We start from the raw sequence: 21,436 nt of genomic DNA on the forward strand, positions 1-21,436 counted from the left end.
CGTGGCTGAACTCAGCCCCTGCCGAGCGCTGCCTCGCTCAGCTGGAAGCAAGGTGAGACATTTCTGCGGCCTCAGCACCCCCAGCTCGCTTCCATTCAGCCCATCTCTGTCCCTACCAAGCCCCAAGATCACAGGCTGCGGGGGATCCTGCTGGGGGCCCAGCTGCAGCTCTCCAGGGACCCTCCCCAACCAACACCCTGCACCCCCTTGACTCTCTTTCCAGCCTGGGTCCAAAGCAAAGAAAGGAAGGAAAGAAGGGGAGAAATAAATAAATAATAATTAATAAAAAAAAAAAGAAGAAAAAACTAAAACAAATGAAAACAAAACCAAAAAGCAGCAGTTGGGAGGCAGCCTTGTTAGGACAACTCAGCAAAATAAAATTCCGGTTTATTGTTGGACAACATCGTTTCACACATACATCAAACAGGCCAAAAAAAAAATAAACAGCAACTTCATAGACAGAAAAAAAAAAAAAAAAGAAAACCTTTTTTATCTTTGGCCTTGCCACCTCATACAAACCACGATCTATGGTACAGCTAAAGTACATACACAAAAAAAGTTACTGGAATGCTCAGAATAAGATTGTAAATTTTTTTTTTTGCATTTTTGTCTTTTTTTTTTTTTAATTTTTTTTTACAAGGTTTTGTTTTATTCTCCTTTGAGATAATGGTTTGGGCCTGGTCACACCACAAGTAAAGTCAGAGATAGGTAACAAGAGATATACACTTCAAAGCCCCCCTTTTGGTCAATCCGAGATCACTTAAAAATGGCGGACCTCCTAACAATATGTACAAAAATATAAAATGTAAATAAAAAATACAAACAAATTCTCCTTTAAAGTACTTTTAAGAAAGAAAGCAGGGCCTTGAAGTTTTGGTGCCTGGGGGGGAGGGGGTCAGTGGGGAAAGGGGGGGTTTCTCTCCCCGCTAACGGGCGAATCGTTTCGTTATGTTCGTTGAGTGGCAGCGCTGCGCAGGGGCCGGGGATGGGATTCACTCTACTTGGTGAGGATGACCACGGCGGAGGGGGGAAGAAGGGGCTGTGTGTGTGTGTGTAAGGGGAGGGGGCTGCAATGGGAGGGGAGGGAGGGGTCCCAAGGGTGAAGAGGACGCGCTGGCCTTTTTTGTTGGTTTGTTTTCCTCCTTATTTAAAAAAAAAATAATAATAATTTGCTGCCTAGTCATCTTCATCGGTTTTCTGCTTCTTGGGATCGACGTCGTCGTCCTAGGAGGAAAGCAAAGCCATGAGGATATAGGAGAGGGAAGGTGGCTGCCAGGGTGGCTAGTGAGAGCCACACCGAGGCGGGCAGCGAGCCCAAGAGGGTTGGTTTCGTGTTCTCTTCCTGTCCCAAAGACAGGGACAGCAGAGGCCTCTCTCACAGCCAGCTTGGGGAGCCCTCGAGCACCCCTGGCCCACCATGACACCCCAGGGCTCCCCAAGCCAGGGCCAACAGCTCCGTGCAGCCAGAGCAGACACCCCACCAACCAGACCAGCTTCGAAACAGAACTGGGCCGCATCCCCAGAGAGGCAGAGGCACACGGAGCACACAGGCAGGCAGTTCCAGCCCCAGAGCCCAGCCCGGCCTCCCAACCCCACTAATGCCCCCCCACCAGCCCTCTGGGGACATGGGGGGGCTGTTCTTCCTACCTCGTCGTCCTCAGCTGCCCGTTTGCCTGTGGCTCCCTCAGCTTCGTCGTCTTCGTCACCGTCCTCCTCCTCACCTGTATGGAGAAGGTGAGAAACGTAAGACCCTGTTGGAGGGTTACAGCACCACGCACCTCCCCTCCGGGTTTAATCCCAGTTCAGTCCCACACTGCCACATCCCAGTCTCCCGCTTCCCTCCTGGCACGGCCTCTGCCCGGATCAGCAGGTACCCAAGGACACAGGGACTCCCGGAGCATCCCAGCTGACCTGACCCACACCAAACGGAAAATAAGGATTGGCAGCATCCAGTCTGGCTCATGCTGCACTCGCAGCACAGACAACAGGACAGCAACACCATCACCTACACCGAGCATCAAAATCGCAGCAAAAATAGGGTGGCAGGGGGAAAGGGGAGGAAAAAACTGTTTCTAGTGGCTGCTCTGCCTAACTGCTTCAGATTACTTCTGCTTCCCTTCGCAGCCATTAGTCCATCTTTAATGAGTTAAGAGAGCCAGAATGCATTAGTTCTGAGTCAGAACACTTTCTAATTATCAGAACAGCAAACAAATGCTACTAACTTATCTTACAGCCAGAGAGCAGGATGAGCAGCGCGCTCTGCTTTGACCCACTTCGAGCTCAAATAGGCCAGTGGATCAGAATGACCGAGTCTATCGCATTCGGCCAGTTTTGGGGCACTGGGGGCAGGACCAGAGGCTGCAGAGGAAGAACAACCTCTCAGCTGCCAAGACGAGTCTCTTGTGTAATAGCAGACCCTACTAAAACTGAGAGCGTTAAGGCCAGTAAGCTGGCTTTAAACCACCGCCACGAGCCACACGTATAGACAGCTGGGGGATTAAGGTCAGCCCATCCTCCCGTCCCCTCTCCCCTCCGTGGTGGGTGCCCAGCTGCGGCGCGGCCCATGCGGCGCGAAGGACCCAGATTAGCTCCCGGCAATGGATCAACACCCTGGCAGCCATCACATGCACCGGGCCGGCTGGGGGGGGTCAGGTGACAGTGCCAAGCTGATTGGGAGCATTTTTAGTTCTTTGAGCTGCTTTGAGCAAAGCAAATAATGAGATGGGATGGGGAGAAGGGTGAGAAAAATATACCCTCAAGCTCCCCTCTGCTGTCAAACTCCAGGATGGAGCTTGGCTGCAAGTGTTGGAAAAAAGAGCTGATGCAAGCTGCACTTGCTGCCTTTTAAATCTCTCCCCTGCAGTGTTCAGCTGCTCAGGTGCAGCTTTCAGGCAGAGATCACCCAAGGGCAGCAGGCAGGGATGGACAGAGCAGTGTGGGATCCCAGTGAGTTGTTGGTGCCTCCAAGCGCCGTGTGCCAAATCGTGCTTGCACTTGGCAAGCTGGGAGGAGCGGGGCTGGCACTGCAGGACCAAAGCTCCCCAAGGCTTGTCACAGCAGTATCCAGGCAACACTTCCACCCCACACACACACGCGCCTGCGGCACACGTGTCCCTCTCTTGCCAAAAGGGAGCAGAGAGAAGGAAAGTATTTCCCCCCCTTCCACCCGATGAAGCAGGGTTGGAGGTAGATGGGCTTGGGACAGCGCACGCAGCACTGTGCTCTGTCCCCAGGGGTTGAAATTCCAATTATGAACAGTGCCACGATTCCCAGATTTTCCCACTGAGCCAGTTCCTACCAAACAGAATGGCAGACAGCAGGCTGCCAAAACAGTGCTACCCCAAAGGAGGCAGCTTTCCCTGCTTACACTGTCTGAAAAGCACTGGCCTTATAGTCATGTAGTTTCCAGGCCTGTCCCCGTCTCCCAAAACCAACCAGCAGGTTAGTAGGTCAGCACGTAAACCGAAAATTCACAGGGGATTAACCTAGTAACAGCTAATCTAGGGCCTCGAGTTCATTCCAGCATAACAAGAATGGTTTTCTCCCAGCCTTAACGAGTGATAAAAATAAACAACGTTATTCATCCAAGTAGATCTTGGGAAAAAAAATAATAGCAGGGAGAGTGAGAAATGATTCGGCAAGTCACTGCTGGATTTCTGGTTGCCGCTGCCAAAACCCACTTCCAGGGTCAGGGTTGGGTCAGGAAACAGGGGAGGGAAGGGAGACTTGGGACACTGCAGACAGGGAAGGTTCAAAGCAAGCCTACCCACTCCTATCCCAGGAGCAGGTTAGAGCTGCAGGTCCCCTCTGCCTGCTTCCACACAGGGAAGGGCTGGGAGAGGGACTGCATCAGCCTCCGAGCACACTGCTCCACAAACAAAGAAGGTGACCTATCCTTGTGCACTGCCATCCAGGGCTGTCCCCGTCCCACCAGCCGACACTCATCTGCAGCAGCCGCTGCAATCACGAGAGTCAAGGGCAGGTTTTACTACTCGCACGGAAGGGCTAATGCGCTTATTCAGTGCCGCCGTACGGTGCCGTCTGGCCAGAGGGAGGAAGGAATCTGCCCTCAGCCTGCTGGAAGGAATTCAAGGCTGACTTCACTCCCAACACTGGTGGCCCAGGCAAGCAAGGAAGGACTGAGCGCCGTTAGCAAGAGCTGCCTGGCCGCAGCGGCAAGGGTGGGATGCTACTCTCAGCTCTCGCTGCTTCCTGGTAACCTAGGGCAGGATTTAGCCATGGGATGGGGGGAACAAAGAAAGTTACCATCACCCTCTTCCTCCTCGTCCTCTTCCTCACCACCTTCTTCTTCCTCTTCGTCTACTTCATTGTCGGCCTCCTGCTCTCCGTTTTCCTCGTTCTCCTTGGCAAGACAAAACATCACTTAAAAAAACGCACTGGGGAAGGGAGAAGCGGGGGAAAAGATGTTCAGCAGAAATGTGCATCCCCACCTTTCCTGCCTAAAGGAAAGCACCAGCCCACCAGCGCCCCAGGCACGCATCCCGATTCCTGCCTCTCTCCACAGGACACAGGCAGCCCAGACACAAAGGACAGAGTCCCAGGTAACTCTGGGCTGCAGCTCTGAGGCCAAGACAAAGGCTGCAAAGGCTCTTTTGGTACACTGAAGTGCAGAGTTAGTTTTTCCCAGCATGTTAAAAATAGGAAAAACAGCTGGCTTACTTGTATACGTTGTGCTCCCCGCTCAACTGATTATAATGCTCTAAATCTAGAGTTTGGTTGTTTTGGGGGTTTTCCCCCCTCTCTCCTTTTCTAGTGCGTAGGAAGGTGTCACTGGACACAACCTCGCATGGCTTTCAGGAAGGGCATCCAAATCCAATCCTTCCCTTCTGCACACACACAAACTGCTCGCAGGCTCAGAAGCATCTGCTGAACCTGAAGCCCCAAAGACAGGAGACAAGCTCATAGCAAAAGCAAAGAGAGGAAAATAAATAGGTATCAGTGTAAGGGCTGCCTCTCCCCAGAGACTGTAGCCATACTCACAGCATTGCCGTTGGCTGGTGCATCTCTGCCATTTTCTGTTTCTTCAACAACTTCCTTCTTCTCTTTTAGATCCTGGAAAGAGCAGAAAAGCAGAGAAGCCACCTTTAATCTAGATACCTGGGTCAGAGAAACTGCAGATTAGGCGCAGAAAACGCTGTCCAAGAGGGAGCAGGAGCAGATTTCTGTTCACAGTAATTTGCTCTGCGATTTGGTCGCCACATTCTGGCTCCTCCTAGTGAACAGGAGAGCACAGGGGCGAATCTCAATCCAAGTCAGCCTTGCCAGAGAGCAGCTATCTAAGAGAAACTGCTCTGTTTCACCTCTGAGCTCCCTAACACACAGACCTGAACGCCTGCATATGCTCAACAGCAGCAGAGCTGGCTGATTGCCCATCTTAGCACAGTCCACGCAAGCTCCTGCAATGCCACGGTGAGCCAGCAGCCCCAAACATACATACAGGCTCCGCTGCCCCAGGGCTGTGGACATCCACAGCTGCTCGGTGTCTTTGCAGAAGGAACGAATCCCAGGGACTCACTAGCAGAGACGGCGGTCTCTGTCCTGCCCCAGGAAAATCATAAAGCAAATATTACACGCCTGGTCTTTCTTGCAGCTGCAGAGAGGAGACTCCAGGATCCAGCTCGCAGCTTTAAGTGTAACAGGATGGGGTGGGGGAAAAAGTCTATTTTTAAACTGCTCCAAGAGCCGTGCTTGGCTAGTCTGGTTCAAACCTCCATCGTGAGCAGAGTGAGAGGAGAGCAGGAGCTTGTGTGTTTTTGCTATTGATCACTGTCAAAATGCCATGCCAAGTTGCTCGGCAAACAGCCTGAGAGGATCCAACTTTATGTTCCTGCATAAAGAACACTTGGATTTAACACTGGCATCTCTGCCTGCCTGCATCCTCCTCCCCTTCTGTTCCTCCATCAGCTGGAGTGAGATCCTTCAGCACAAGGAACCTTCCCCAGCCAAGCAAAGCAGAGAGGCCCTTCCCCGGGGCCAGCAGTGCAGCCACACAGCCCGCTTCAGGGACTCCGAGGTGTTTAGAAGTCGCTGGCAGCTCCTTACTTTGCTGCAGCAGCGAGCAGCTCTACCCCCCTCCCGCCTGCCCTTTGCGGCCGCCTCTCAGCCCGCAGCAAGCAGGCACTTTCACTCCCACTGAGCCACTGTCACTTCCTTGTGGGAAAACCAGTGGCCCTGGCCCTCCTGGCATGACCACTGCTCTGTTTCACGAGGCTTTTTACTACCCTGCAGGCTGCTGAGGGAAGACTGCACAGGGGTTTTGGACCACCAGATTATTTAAACCACCCTGACAGGCACACACAGACACTGTTACCAGAAGCACCCAGGCTGCCAGCGCACCAGGGAAAGACTTTCTTGAGAAACGAGCTCTGAGGTGACTACACCTGTTGATCAAACCTCACCTAATTAAACCAGCATCCCAGGAGCCTGGGGTAAAAGAAAAACCACACCAGCTCCCTCCTCCTCTCACTGCTCACACACAAATCCCAGCCCATCTCGTCCACGCTGCCCAACTCAATCACAGTTCTACACTGCTCCTCTATTCCCCGGAGGCCGGTCACAAGGATTTAAGCTCCCGGGCCCCATCGCGCCGCTGCCTCTCATCGGGCACACAGGCATGAGGGCGATAAAGCTTTTTTCCCCCCAAGTACAACACAACGTACACCAAGCAGTGAGAGTTTCCACCTTTCACCATGCCCAGTGACTCTTCACAAAACACAGGCGCTTCTCCCGATGAAGGAACACCTCATTCTTGAGGATTTTGGCAGGACGGCGCTCCAGCCCTGGCTTTTCCCGCACCCCTGAGGCCGTTCTCAGTTTCGCGACCATGAGGCCACGGAGCCTGCGCTCGCAGCAGGGCCGCGGAGGGCACCCCCGCGTCTCCCTTCCCTCAGGGCCCGTCCAGCGCACACAGAGACGCGTGCAGCGGCCTCCACGCCCGCAGCAGGCCCGCCCCGGCTCCAAGCCCGTGACGGAGCCGCTAATCACGCGCGCGGCGAGGCCGTTCGCCCACCGAACCGGGCAGCAGCGGTCGGTCGCAGGCCCGCCGCGCAGGGGCCCCTCCCGCCGGCAGGGGGCGCCCCGGCGCCGCCACGCGCGCGGCCGCCGTTCGAACCGCGCGCCACGCCGCTCGCCCCTCTCATTGGCCGCCCGCCAGCGCGCCGGCCCCGGGGGCTGCCGGGAAATGTAGTCCCGGCTGGGGGTGGGGGGGGCGGCGCGCGGACTCCCGCTCCCAGCGGGCGGCGCGGCTGCGGCCGCACGTGGCGGGCGCCCCGCGGCACCGCGACGACGACGACGGCGGCGGCGGCGGGCGGCGCTCAGGCGGGGCGGGACCCTTCGCCCCCTCCCCGCCTCCCGGGAGCGCTCCGGACGGCGAGGCGGGAGGAGAGCGAACGGCCCCCGGTGTCTCCGCGCTTCCCGGGGGCGCGGGGGTCACCTTGCCGCCGACCCCCGGGGGGAACAGGGCCCTTTCCCCCACGCCGTAAAGGGCAGGGGAAGGTTAACGGCGAGGTTGCCCCCGGGGAGGGATGGGGGACCGCCGCGTCGCGGCTCCAGGAGAACCGGAGGGGACCGAGCCGCGGCGGCGGAGCGGAGGCAGCGCGGGGCTGGCGGGGGGGGGGTGGGGGAAGAGGCTGCGGGAGCGGGAAACAGAAGTGAAATCGAAATCTGCCAGAAACGGCGCTTTGTCGGTTGTTTTTTTCGTAAACCCTCCTCCCTACCGGGTGTTTTTTCCCCGCGGCTCCGCTTCCCCCGGGAACGGCACGAGCCGGTGCCGGCCGGGGCGCCGCTCCAGCCCCAGCGACCGTCCCGGAGCGGAGCTCGGCGTGCCCGGTGCCGCTGGGCGCAGACAAAGGCGGGCACCGGGAACCCCCGGGAGAGCCTCTCCCGACCCGCACCCCCCCGGCACCGGCTCGCCAAGTTCTCCCGCCGCGGGGACGACCCCGAAAATAGCAGCCACGCCGCCTCCGGGGCAACGGCGGCTCCAGAAAAGCGACCCCCCCCCCCCCCCCCCCAACCAGCCCTCGGGGGCAGCGCCGACACCGCGACTGCTCCCACCTTCCGTGGGGGGCGACTCCGAAGCTCCCCCCTCTTTCTCCGGGGGTAGCACCGACACGGAAACTGCCCCCCCCAAACCTCCCGGAGGGGGCAACTCCGATATAACAACTGCCCCCACCCCCCCACCATGCAACCGGGGGTAAAAGCGATAGAGCAACTGCCCCCCCCCCCCCAAACCGGGGTTAACACCGACACAGCAATTACCCCCCCAACCTTCCAGAGAGGGCAACTCCGAAATATCAACTGCTTTCCCCCCCCTCCTCCGGGGCTAAAAGGGACACAGAAAGTGCCCCCTTCTCCCTCAACCGAGGATAAGCGATACAACTGCCCCCCAGCCTTTCAGAGGGGGCAACTCCGACACAGCCACTGCCCCCCCCCCCCAATCCCCTTCTCCGGGGGGTAACACCGACACAGAAACTGCCCCAACCGGGGGGAACGCGGACACATCCACTGCCCCCCCCCCGACACCCCCGCACCACCCGGGTTCAACTCCGAAATAGCAACATCTCCTTCCCTCCCGCTTTTCGGGACCGACTCCGCAACGCCCACCGCCCCCCCAACCCCCCCCGCAGCCCCGCAAGGACGGACCCGAGCGGGACCAAACTTTGCCGGGGCTGTCAAGCTCCCCCGCGCCGGCGATTGAATGAGCCGAGAGGTGCCCGGCACCCGGCGCCCCCCGGGACGGCCCCGGGCAGGCGGGAGGGCGCGGGCAGCCCCGGCGAGCACGTTTCCCGCACGCCGGAGACAAAGAAACGGCGCGGGGAGCTCCCGCACGGCGGCTCCGGCGGCGCCGAACGGGGGGAGGGGGCGGCGAGCGGCCACGGGGAAGGCGGTGGGGGCGAGAAACGCTTAAAAAAAATATATATATACTTAAAAATCGGTTGAAAAAAATGAAATTAAAAAATTTAAAATGAAAAAAAAAATTTAAAAAAGCGCGTGAAGGGGAAAAATAATGCTGGGGGGGTGGGGGGGTAGCTCACCTTGGCGGAGATCTCGGCGCTGGTGTCCACGGCCGTGTCGGACATGGCGGGGGCGTGCGGGGCTGTGCGGGGCGGCGGCGCGGAGAAGAACAATGCCAAGATGGCTTTGCGCGAGCCAGTGGGGACTCACGCGGCGCCACGGCGCCTTTTATAGACCCGGGGTGGGGGGGGCGGCGCGCGCGCCGGCCCCGCGCCGCGCCCATTGGCCCGCGCGCGCGCGCCGCGGCCGCCGCGCGCCCATTGGCCGCGGCGCAAACAATGGGGGCACGAGGGGGGGGGGGGGGGGGGGGAGGGGGGGGGGGGAAGGGAGGGGAAGGGAAGGGAAGGGGGGGGTGGGGGCACTGCGGCGATGAGTTCGCGCCCGGCCTCAGCGTGGGCGAGGCGCGCGCCAACAAGGACACGCCCCCCTCCCCCCGCAAGCCCCGCCCCCCTCCCCCAGCCCCGCCCCCCTCCACTCGCCGTGGGAGGCGGCAGCGGACGGGAGGGACGGGGCCTCCCCTCCTCCTTACCCCCCCAATCCCGCGTGCCGGGGTAATAATAATAGGAGTTAAAAATAATAACAGTAATGCGGGAGAACCGGCGCTGCACCCCCGCCTCTCCCCAAGCCCCGTGCCCTCGGTGACCGCCTTGGGGAGCCCCCCGGGGAGGCCCCTCCCGCCCGTGCCCCCCCGCGGAGGAGCTGGGTGCCCGCCGAGGGACACCGGGGAGCCCCGTCCTGTAGGTGCCCGCCGGGGGAACCGCTTATCCGGGGCTAGTTTTCCGCGCGTCACCGAGGACCTCGTGCCCTCGGGACCCGCCGGGGGAGCGTGATGCTCTCGGGGCCCGCCGGGGGTCCCGTCGTTGTCCCGTTGCCCCCCCCCACCCCCTCCCACCACGTTCAGCGCCGCGGGCGCCTTGGCCCCAGCGCCGCCCGCCGCGCACACATGCGGGACTCCCACCTGTGTGCTTATTTTGCAATACTAAAAAGCGCACTTGGAGCTGACCCCGCTCCGCACCCGCCGTTACACCGGGGCCGCCCCCCCCCAACCGGCCCGGCTCGGCTCGGCTCGGGACTCGGCGCGGCAAGCACGGGTGCTGCCACACTCAAGATGGCGCCGGGAGCCCTTCGCGGGGCAACGACGCGGTTTTGTCGTGTCCTGGGGGCCGCTCCGCGGCTCGCGGGGACCCCGCGGGAGAGGCAGCGCCGCGCCTCGACGGGCCCCGGTGCGGGGGGCGCGGAAGAGAGGGCGAAGGGGTGAGGAAAGGGCCCCCCAGACGGAGCGGCGTCTCTGCCACACTCAATATGGCCGCCGGGCCGCGGTGTCGGCCGCCGGAGCCTGTCCGCGGAGGGCGGGACATGGGGAGCGGGCGCTGCTCATTGGCCCGCGGCGCCGAGCGAACGCTGTGCTGACGCTTTGCGGCTTCTTATTGGCTGAGGCGCCTGCCCGTCCGCGGCGGAGCGAGTCTGAAAACCCGGAGCGGCGCGCTCGGAGCGGCGCTTGGGGCGGCAGGGGCGCTAGCCCCGGGGTGACTGCGAGGGGCCGCGCTGGGAGCGGGGCTGCCCGTGGTGTTTGTCCCCTCCCCGGCTTCAGGAGAGCTGCGGCTGAGCCCCGGCACCCCCCCCTGCACCCCCCCGGCACCAGGCGTCGGGTACGGGGATGTCCCGGTGCCAGCCTCCCTCGCTCATCCCTGCGGGCACCCGGTGTGTGGTCATCGAAGCCACCGGTCATGGAGGCCTCAGGGAACCCTTTCCAGGACAAAGCGTCCTTCCTGCAAAGCGTGGTGGCAGCACGAACAGGCTGGTTGGTGCCTGGTTGCCCCACGGGGGTTGCACCACGCTCCCGCTGTGACGGGGAGCTCGGGGCCTGGGGGCTGCGGGGCAGGAGAAGGAAGCAGCGCGGCGGCCGTCGCCTCGCGTGGCCCTCTGGTTGACCTCGGCCCGGGCGTGCTGCCCCGTGGCCCAGGGGACACCTCGCTGGCCTCGTGTTCCGGGGAACTCACACTTTGCCTCAGGGCTGCTCTGGGCAACTGTGGGTGAGCCGGTGTTTGGGCAGGAGGGGAACGAGTGGCTCACGTTGGCTTGTCCCGCGCTGACCTGGCGGCGGGACCTCTCCACGGGGTGAGAGCCTCTCGGGCTGTGGAAACCAAGGGGTCCTGGTGGCTACGCCTCTCTTGGTGTTTTCAAGACGAGGGCAGCTGCTGTCGGTTCCGGAGGTGGCACCGAACGGCGGCTGTGGGTTTGGGGCAGGTTGCTTGCAGGGCTGGAGGCAGGACCATCCCCGGCCACAGCCGAGCCGGGGGCCAGTGGGCGGCGAGTCTCGAAATGCATCGGAAAGAGGAAAGAAGAAAACACCCGCCCAAGTCCAGCCCTAAAATAAAGCGCTTCTGCTATAACTCGGCTTTAATGTATGCTTTCTCCCCACAATAGGGATGTTCCTTTGAGCTTGGGATTCCCACGTTTCACAAACGGTTCAAAAAAAAAAAAGAAATAGAGATGCGGGATATTTGGGGAAGAAGATTAGGAATCCTCAAGGGATGGTCACACCAGGATCTCACAGAAGACGGAGAGAGAAGGGAGGGGGAGGAAAAAAAAAAACCCAACTGAGCCTGAAGTGGAAGAAAAACTGCCATAAACCACTCTGCATCGGAAATCCGTGTATAGCTGCTGCCGCCGGCCCTCTGGGCAGTGGGATAACCCGCTGGTGAGTGCCACTGCGCGTAAGGCAGAGATAAACAGGCTCAGCTCCCCATTTTATGCCTCAGCAGTCCAAAAAGAAACAACAATAAAAAAACTGTTGCCTATAAAAGGCAGCTGGTGCTTTACCTCTTCTCCACCCCTCCCGCCGGCCAGGGCTAGGGAGCAGCTCCACAGGGAGCAGCAAAAGGAGGAGCAGGAGGGTGGAAGGGGACTTTGCGAAAGTGCCTGAGCGTCAGGGACAGAAGTTTCCAGGGCTGAGCTCTGCCTGGGACCTCAGTCCGTCCGCAGCAGGCGGAGGGTTCCTTGCTTTGGCAAAGGAATCGAAATGCTGGAGAAGGCGGTAGGAGTTTTCCCTCCTCGTCAGCCGTTTCCCTAGCTCAGCAAGTAGCAGCCTCTCTAATCCCCGGCGAAGATCCTGCTGCTCGGGCGATTATTTCATTTCGGCAAGCTGCTCCTTGGAGGAAATTCTCATTACGCTCTTCGGAGAGGCAGGGGAGGGGCGACTGTCACTCAGCTGGTCTGGAAAAAACAGAGGCATGAGCCTGCAGCATCCCCGGGCTCCGGCGCACGAGACGTGGTCGTGTTTCTAGGTCAGGCTGGTGATGCGGGACGTGAAGCCGGCAGGGATGACATCCTGGCTGTGTCACCTTCTGTCCTTCGATGGGCAAGGGTTGCACGTGGGGGATGTGGCTTCGTGGACATTTGCTCTGCGGGGCCTGGAGGAGCCAGTGGGGAAGGAGCATGCTGGATGGGCTGGAGGGCAATGAGGAGGTGGAAAGGAGCTTCGTGTGCGCTCAGAGAGGGGAGTGGAGGAGTGTAGAGCACGGGGGACGGCTCAGAGGTTCAAAAAACGTCTTTGTGAGACTGTGGAGCCAAGGCTGAGATCTGGCCGCCCGAGGCAGAGGCTGCACTCGGAGAGTACCAGCTGCCTCCTCTCAGGAAAGGGCCAGTGAGGCCACCCTCCTCCCCGTGTCCAGGGCTGCTGCTCCTCCATCCGTCCCCACGTTAACAGGAGGGAGCCGGTCCCTGTGGCGCGCTTTAATTAAGGGATGGAGACACCAACTTTGCCCTTCCCCAGAGGATTGCAAAAGGCCCAGGCGGGCCCCACACTTGAGCTCACGGCCATCCCTGCTCCGACACGCGCTCTGCCCCCTGCGTTACCAAACAGGGCTCTGACTCACCCACCTTTCCCAGCCCGCTGCTCACCAAGCCTGAAGACATTTCCAGGGATCCCTCAGAGGGATGTAAGAAGTCTGGCTGCTCTGCACCCCACTGCCGGCACGTAGAGTGGGACGTGGCAGGCAGAACGTGGCACCGTCCCACCGGCGTCCCCCTTGGGCTTCTGCGTGGCACCTCAGGTTGAGGACAGCTTTCTAGGGAGTTTATCCCTGTGACTGGAGGATATGGGACAGGGAGCATGACATATGCATGTCCCCTGACCTCAGCAGGCTATGACGCCCTCGATGTCCGAGATGTTTGCTGGCTTTTCCACAGCTTCGGGAAGCCACCGCCCTGGCTGGCTGAGAGGTGGTGGCAAGGGAGCGCCCTTTTCTGCCTCCCTCGGCTGGATGCTGGCAGGAGCCAGAGCCAGGTTGAGGGCAGCAATACACCCTGTCGCTGCTGCAGGATGGGCATGTGCCAGGGGGCACAAGGGAAGCCTCTGGTTTTGGACACTGGCTTTTCCAGGGAGCCCACAAGAGTGGGAGGGGACTCAGCATCACCTCTCTGGATGCCCAGGGCTGGCACCTGTGATGCTGTGGTCCGAAGGCCAGCACTCACATCCCTGACCTTCCCTGCCTGTGTGCCAGGACGGCCCCAACTCGCCCTGGCAGGCTGTCCAGGGCCCCACGACCAGGTTTAAAGGCAGCAAAGCTGATTATTGCCTTTCTCTCAAGCAAAAAGTGAGGAGGACATCGAGGCAACTAGCCCCAGAGGCAGGAGGGAGAGACCTGTGCCCAAGGGTGTGGGCTTGGTGAAGCTGGAAAACAGTTGTTTCTCTCTTTTAATGAGTTTTCTGGGTTTTCCCCTGGGTTGGAGTTTGGTTGTAACTTCAAGCCAGAGAGAACAACACTGTGGATCAGAGTCAGGACGAGGGCCTATCACACAGAGATTACACACCCACCCCCTGCCCCGGGCCCGGGCCTTGGGCCAGGGATGTGGTTTCGCTCCTCGGGGTTCCCGTCCCACTGCTCAAAGCGATGCGCAGGAAAGATTTAAAAGGAGAGCAAGAGAGAAAAGTGGGAGGGAGGAGGTGAGGACAGATTCTCTTCCCTCCCTGCTTCTCCCAGCGCTCTGCAAGCACGAGGGCTTTGCAGGAAGGAAAACAACCCCTGCACGTGCCCAAGGCTGGGTGCCCACTGGGGCAAGGATTGCTGTGCGATGCCGCCAGCCCCAGGCACACAACCCCAATCGTGTCCTGCTCCCTGTCCTGCTTCCTCCCGGTGTCCCCAGCAGGACAATCCCCAGATCCACCTCACGAAGGTCCCCACCCCACTGCGGCTTCCCCAAGCTGGCCACAGGCTGACCATCGTCCTCTGGGGACGGCAGCGTGGAGAGCCACCACTCTTTGGTCTTATCCCTCCTGGCCACCGCGGCACACCTGGGAGAAGACAGGCACACAGCGCGCATGCACGCACTCACAAAACCAACCCCTAGTCTGGATCGATATCAGAGAGAATTAATTACTGGCTCATGCATATTCAGATGAGAAACTCAGCTGAACCTGGCGGCAGTTCGGCGCCTGGGGCAGCCCTGGAAAGAAGAATTCCTCTGGAGAGATATAAATCACCGCTCCCCTCTATTGCTTCCCCCATGGAGCGCTACCTCCTGGGGAAGTCTGAACCTTGATTTCCTTTTTTCCCTCCTTCTTCTTCGTTTTCAATCTGCGCGGGGCCCCTGTAATTACAATGGGCTGCTTTAGGGCTTGAGTTATTTATTGGGTAACAGCGACACACCTACCCAGCCCCAGCCGCCTGCCTGCCCGCGTGTTGCAGCTTGTCCTGCCTACCCAGCAGCGCCCGCCATGCCGCGCTCCGCCGTGCCTTGCTGCTTCGGCTCGAGACGGCGCAGGCAGCGGCAGCACGCAGGGGCCACCAGCCTTAAGTGACCCACCCAAGAGACACCCGTGGTGGCTGTAGCCCCTGTGAACAGGGGCGAGAGAAAGGCTCTTCTGTTATTGCAAAAGGCCGTCTCGCAAATACGTTTGGGTGCCGCTGCGGTGGGCGGTGGGTGCCGCCGGAGCTCCCGCCGGTTGTGAAATCTCTGGCCCCGTTTTACAGGTGGAGAAAGTGAGGCACGGAGCAGGGAGGTGACTTGCTCAGGGTCAACCTAGGAGTTCGGAAGAAGAACGCACCCCGCCAGCTGATGTGTGGTTAGGTCAGAAGATGCCAGCTGAAGTACTCAGCTCAACGCTTCGGCTGGCAGGACCTGTTCCCCGTGCCTCCGCGCTGCTCCTTGGTGGGGGTCCTCTGCCCAGCCCTGGCATCACATCCGCTGCCCCCCAGACGCACGGTCTTGTGCGTTTGGAGGAGACAAACAATCGGGGATGAAGACCACATGGCTGGAGGGAATTAAATAATTGATGGACCAGAAGTCTCGAGCAGCTACTGAATCTCCAGGGGCAGAATTCGAGAGGCAAAGCAGAGCCCTGGGCAAGCCCCTTTTCTCTGATATGATGCCAACGTGTCTCGCTCCTTCCTGGGGCTTCTTGCCCCCTGCGCTGCTGGAGCACTGGAGGGACTGGCTGCCAGCCAGCCAGGCAGGGAGGAGTCGGGGGAAGGAGGCCACCAGGCTGAAATGCTTCTGCCTGGGATGGTTCCCGCTTAGCAGCACCCTTGGAAAGAGTAGGCTGAGTGGGGAGGAGGAAAAAAGCCTGCAAAATCAAGGCAGGTGCCCAGCTCCTTCCTGTACAAGGGCAAGGGGCCACCAGAAAGCGGCAAGCTCCACGGCAGAGAAAGGAACAGCTCTTCTGCCATAGCCAAGCTGCGGCCTCTTTGTCACGGGAGCACAGAGAATGGCTTAAAATTTTACAGGAGAAAAGCAACTGGGTAAATTCAGCATAGAAACTGGAAAGAATGAAATCTGACAGTCCCACTCCCCGCTGTCGAGGTCCCTCAGCTCCAAAGCCTCAGCAGCTGGGAGAGGGTCGCTGACCCACGGTCCCGGTCCTGCTCCCTGCCCCGAGCACAGGGGCTGAGGGGCTGGTCACTCCCTGCTGGCACTGCCCTGTCGAGCATCGGTGGTCACGAGCCTAGAGGGGTGGCCCCTGTGCAATGGCCATGGCCGCGTCGATCCTGGGCATCAGCCTTGCAGGGTCTCAGCGTTAGGAGGAAGAGGTTTTCCCACCCAAAGCACTGATCCAGATCTGCCACGGGATTTGCTAGGCTGCAGCATGAAGCATCTCTCTGCGCAGGACGTATTTGTCGATATTTAATCCACCAATAAAAGCAGTGCATGACCAAACCGAATATTTAATTTAACGCACACTAACTAGGAGCTGGTTGGCATTTCACCCAATGGAAAATGCTTGCAGCCCTCTCTCTCTTTTTAACTGAATTTTCATGAAACATTGTTGATTTTTTTTTCCCTTAGGATTTATTCGCGTCTTTTTTTCTTGTAGGTGATGCTGTTATGATCTGAAAATGATGATTTTCATTTATCAGCTCGGGAGTTTAATGAACAAGCTATTTGAATAACCATTTGGAAAAGTATTAAAAAAGAAGAAGAAAAGAGAAGAAGAATCCATTTCAAATCTTCTGAAATATCCCCCCCTCCACCAAGTTCAGTAATTTGCAGAAGAGCAGTTCCTTAATTTTTTTTTTTTTCCCAGCCTACTAGATGAAACAGTTGAAAGTGTTTGAAGCTGGCAAGAAATGCATTTCTAGCTCCTGATGTCATGAAAATATAAATTGGCAGATTTTTCACGCTGGGTCAACATGTAGCGATAAGGATAATGCCATACCTTTAGGAGCTCTATTTGTTGGTAAACAGATGGGAAGCAGCCTATAATGTCCGTAGTCAATATTATACAGCAAAAGTGCATTGCTGGGGTTGCAGCCGGAGCAATAAATCATGCATCCTCCTGGTGGAGCCTGGACCATCTTGTGTGCAGGCACTGTTGAGCCTGTTGTGGGCAAAACACACATCGTGGAGAATCGCAATGAATAATTTAGAGAGCATCTTTGTTCGTGTCTTTTAAACTGCCCATTGAGTCATTTCTGCTGCTTCCATTTCAAGTGGCCGGAGGAATCCTTCCTATTTTCCATGCCAAATATAGCAGTTTTTCCAGAAATGCTCTAACACACAAGCCAGGAAGTTTCCTTTCTCTGGGTGAGTCACTGGAAGTTCAGGCTGCAATTTCGTGATTGCTTCAAGTCGATCGAAATCTGTGCCGCTGCCAAAAGGAGCCGTCCAGCCCTGCCCCGTGAGCGGCTTTGCTCCCTCCCTGTGCAGCGAGAGTCAGATTAGGGAATGGATTGGGCTGAAAACAAATCGTGCGCTATTTTTTTTTTTAAGGGGAGGTGTTGCTTTTCAACCAAATTATTGGCCAATTTGTCTCATAGCTGTGTGGACTCGGGAGGAGGAGGCTTGTCTGCTCTGAGGGGTGTGTTATAGGGATGCTCCTTACACCAGAGTGACCAAAGGCAAAGGAGATGTGGGGGAAATGCCGTGCCTGTGGGGTCACAAATGGGTGCGTGTGCCCTCTGTCACACAGCTCAGCTGCAGAGCAAGGGGGGCTGTATTCCTACCTCTAACACCAGCATGGAAACACAGGGAAAATCCCTGCCTAGAAGGGATTTTCGTGGGTACCATTTCCCAGATCCTGGACAAGGATGTGACTGAGGACATCAGGACCAACCTGTATCTCAAGACAGTCCCCTGCTTGGCCAGGATGCTCAGACATCCCGCTTCAGAGGAGACACCTACGACACGCAGGATTTCAGAGAGGAGGGATATTTTAACCTCCTCATTTAGGAGCAGGACATCTCTCTTCCTACTTCTCTCCTTTCCACCCTCCCACATACCCCAGTATTTTTTCTAGCTGCTTTCCACGTTGGTTTCCAAAGCAAGGCAGATTTTCTCCTGCTTTTGCTGCCCATTCACTTCTAATTATTGCAAACTCATGAGATCCTAGATCTGCTTGCACGTGTGGTGGAAACAAGTGGTTTAGCAGAGGGAGGACTCTCACCAGCACCCCCAGAGAGACCGGCTACCACAAACTCGGTGCCTTCTGCTCACTCCCACCTTCACCAGGTGACCTCCTGCCTCTTCTTTAGTGGATGCAGGGGAAGCATTTCTCTAGAGAAGGTCATACCTTAGCAGGCTTGGAGTTTTGGGGCAGGAATTTGCTCCACAGGGCTCCCGTGTGAGTAAACAAGCCTGGTTTGTTGCATGCTTCCAGCACTCTCAAGTGCTGCCGTTTTCATTGCTGGGGAGTTGCCGTGGCTCCATGGCTTTTAAGGAAGGGTAACTGAGGCCAGCAAATGTCTTGCCAGACGATGATAGTTTGCTGCAAAGGAACTTGTATCTCAGGTGGGATATTTTTGGACATGAGCAAAGCAGAACAGGTTGAAAATCCCTGCTCTAGAAACCTGCATTATTTTTTTTTCCTCCTCCCGAAGTTTGTTCTGTTGGTTTTCAGAGATTGTGCCCACCTCTTTGCGGAGAAGCCTTGCTGATGGGCAATTTCTCTGCCTGCTTTGGAAAGGCATCTCTACTCACCTCTGGTCTGTTCCTCCCTCCTCCAAGGGACCCTCATGGCCAGTGTGTTCCTGCTGGCCCTGATCCATGCAGGCACTTACGCAGGTTACTGCTCCAGTTCGGAAGCTGATGGATCACTCCCTGGCTGCCCTGGGGACGAACAGGTTTTCCTACTCCATCTCCAGGGGAAGGGAAAGGCGGAGGGGTTGAGCTCAGGGCAGAGCTGGCTCAGGCACCCATCTCTGGGTGAGCTGTCAGAGGCACTGGAGTGGTTCTTCCCTACCCTCTGTGACACTGCTGTCCCCAGGTGGCAAAGCCACCAGCGTGGGACATAGCACCTCCTGGACAGTTGGGGCTGGAAGGGTGCCTGTGGGCAGCCCCAGCACCGGGTGGGTCAGCCCCGTCACGGACTGCTGGCTCCCACTAAGGAAAGTTCCTCCTTACAAGGGCTTTGCTTGCTATATCCAACATTTTCCATCTGCGAGGGGAAACTGGGGCCAGGACTCACCCACCCCTGCTATGAAAGCCTCCATGCAGGATGTGTCACCATCCCTGCCTGCCCTCCTGCTCCCTAGGAGATAGAGCGAGGAGAAACCACACTCAGACTGCAGCTCCCTTGGGTCCCTACAGCTCCTGCCCTGCCATGGGGATGGCTCTCCGTGCAGGAGACTTGGGACACTGATGGTGGCTTAGGTTACGGGGACAGGGTTTGGTCACCCCAGAGCATCCCTCTCTCCCCTGCTCGCCTGCAGCGGGACCCAGCAGCTTCACTCAAGCAGGCACCTCGGCTGCCGCGGTGGAACGTGGACCAGCCCTCCCTGTCCCCCTGCGACGGGGGCCTGGGTGAGACACGTGAGAAGCAAAATCCACAGCTATGTCTGCTTCAAGAGAACATGGGGGGATCCAGGAGCAAACAGAACCAAATTGCGTTGCAGGGCAATGAGACCACTCGGCACACGTGGAACCCTGTACATTTCTCACCCTGAGACCTCACACCTCTGATGTGTGCTCTGCACCCCCCAGAGGAGACAATCCTTCCCAAGGCCACAGCAGCAAAGACTGAGCATCCCACATGCACAAGCCAGGGTTGCTTTGGCGCACACGGTGCTCCAAAAACCCATTGGGGGAAGGGATGGGGGGAGCGCGATGCTTCTGAGTGTGTGGACGTAAGCCCCGATGGCTGAATTCAAGGGATGCTAAACCCTTACACTGCATCCCTGTTCCAGATGACCCTGGCTTCAGTAGGCTCTGCCTGCCTGGGGGATGGCGGGGTGCCTGTGGTCCCTTCCGACTGTGCGGCTGAGCTGCCTCCTCCGCTCGGCGGCCGCCCCGGGCACATCAGTCGCAGGCTGGGCAGTGGGCGCCGCAGGACGGAGCGGAAACGAGGCAGCCGGGGCCTTGCGGATCTGCCGTTTATCTCCACGCCACTCGCACGCCATCGCTTGGGCTCCAGAAGAGCAAATCATTCCAGCCTACCCCAGCCACTCCATTTCCACCCTGACCTTCCCTAGTCGCTCCGTTTCCACCCCGGCTGGGATGCGGGTCCCCTCCAGCATCCCGCAGCCGGCAAGCCCAGCCTGAGATCTGCTCCCTTCGCACGGCCGGGACTCCACTCCCATTCCCTGTCCGAGCTGCGCGGGCTTTGCCCCAGGATGTGAATTTGGGTGCTGGAATTTATCTGGGCTGTTTTGGCTGTGGCTGAACTCCACCTCCGGGCAATGACATGTTGTTTCCATAGTAGCTAATGGACTGGAGATGGAAGGGGGAAACACATACCCGCACTAAAAAAAGGGACTCGTGAGTAATGTGGTTGCTCCCAGCGCAGAGTAGGAACAACTTTCTGGCACTTGACGGAGCCCCTCCTTCGCCCGGCGCCTGGGAAGCGTCAAGAGGAGAGTGTGTGTGTGCAGAACCGTGTGGGAGCGGGCGAGGTGGGAGGACAAAGAGGGCTGTGTGGGTGCCGAGGGGCGCAGGGGTGCCTCCTGCATGCGGAGAGCAATTCCCAGAGGGAGAAGGGAGCAGCCCTGGGCAAACTCACACTGAGGTGGCCCACAGTCACGGGCGGTGAGGTGGCTGGGATGAGGCAGGTCGTGGGGGTCCAAAGGCTGCGCTCATAGAATCATAGAATCACTAGGTTGGAAAGGACCCACTGGATCATCAAGTCCAACCATTCCCATCGATCACTAAACCATGTCCCTCACCCACGGGACAATAGAGCGACAAAGATAAAGTCTGAAAGGTGCGAAGAGGCATAGAGCTAAATGGGCATTGAGGGGGCATCTTTGTCCCCGCTGGATGCCCTGCGCAGGCACCGGGTGGGTCTCAGCGTGAGCGCAGGGGATCAGCCCCAGCTCTGCTGCCACCCCACTCACAGCCTCCTGACCATCCCCAAGTCCCATGGCTCTCCAGGAGCAGGGAGGACTTGATTCTTCTCCAGCGCCACAGCCGTGGCCTCCCCCTGGCCAGCCAGCACCCTCTGACATTTCCATCACGCTCAGCTACACCATGGGCCAAACCTGCCCTCGGGGGGAGCGGCTCCGTTACTCAACCTGCAAATAGAGGTTGACTCTTGGGGACATCCTCGTGCCCGTCTCTGGCTGGCAGCTCTGGCTGGATCCCTGCACCTCGGCTGCTCTTACAGCTCTTTTCTTCCCCTTGCACGTTCCCTGGCTTGTTTGGTTGCGTAGCTCCCGCCGTGTCCGGCTCTTTGTGTTGTTTGCTGTTAAGTAAATCACTGGCAGCTCCCCAGAGCGCTGGGTAATGGCAGGATAATTCCCAGCAAGACCCTGGTAATTCACTTGAAGGAAAGCAGAGCAGAGGAAAACAGCACTATTAGCCATTATCCCAGCCTCTCAAAGGCCTCCTTGCCTGCAGAAACACCGCGTGGTGCTGCCGGCATGCCTGCCACGGCTCCTGGACGCTGTGGGCCAGGAGAGGGCCACGAGCAGCAGAGGAGGCCAGGTTGCAACCTTCTCTTGCCAGCCAGGACCAGCAGATGGAAAGCCTC

At 58.4% G+C, this 21,436-nt stretch overlaps 1 protein-coding gene across 1 annotated transcript; it reads right to left on the minus strand.

The window, feature by feature from the left end:
* Nucleotides 1–340: 340 nt before the first annotated feature.
* PTMA (prothymosin alpha) lies at nucleotides 341–9,256 on the minus strand. Its single transcript, XM_069864893.1, is given in 6 exon segments — nucleotides 341–1,224; nucleotides 1,648–1,721; nucleotides 4,267–4,360; nucleotides 5,002–5,073; nucleotides 9,054–9,139; nucleotides 9,142–9,256. Coding segments are annotated over 6 exon segments (489 nt in total). The 3' UTR covers nucleotides 341–1,176.
* Between the last annotated feature and the right edge of the window lie 12,180 nt (nucleotides 9,257–21,436).

Source organism: Phaenicophaeus curvirostris, chromosome 10 (genome assembly GCF_032191515.1).
Source record: "Phaenicophaeus curvirostris isolate KB17595 chromosome 10, BPBGC_Pcur_1.0, whole genome shotgun sequence".
Taxonomy (NCBI): domain Eukaryota; kingdom Metazoa; phylum Chordata; class Aves; order Cuculiformes; family Cuculidae; genus Phaenicophaeus; species Phaenicophaeus curvirostris.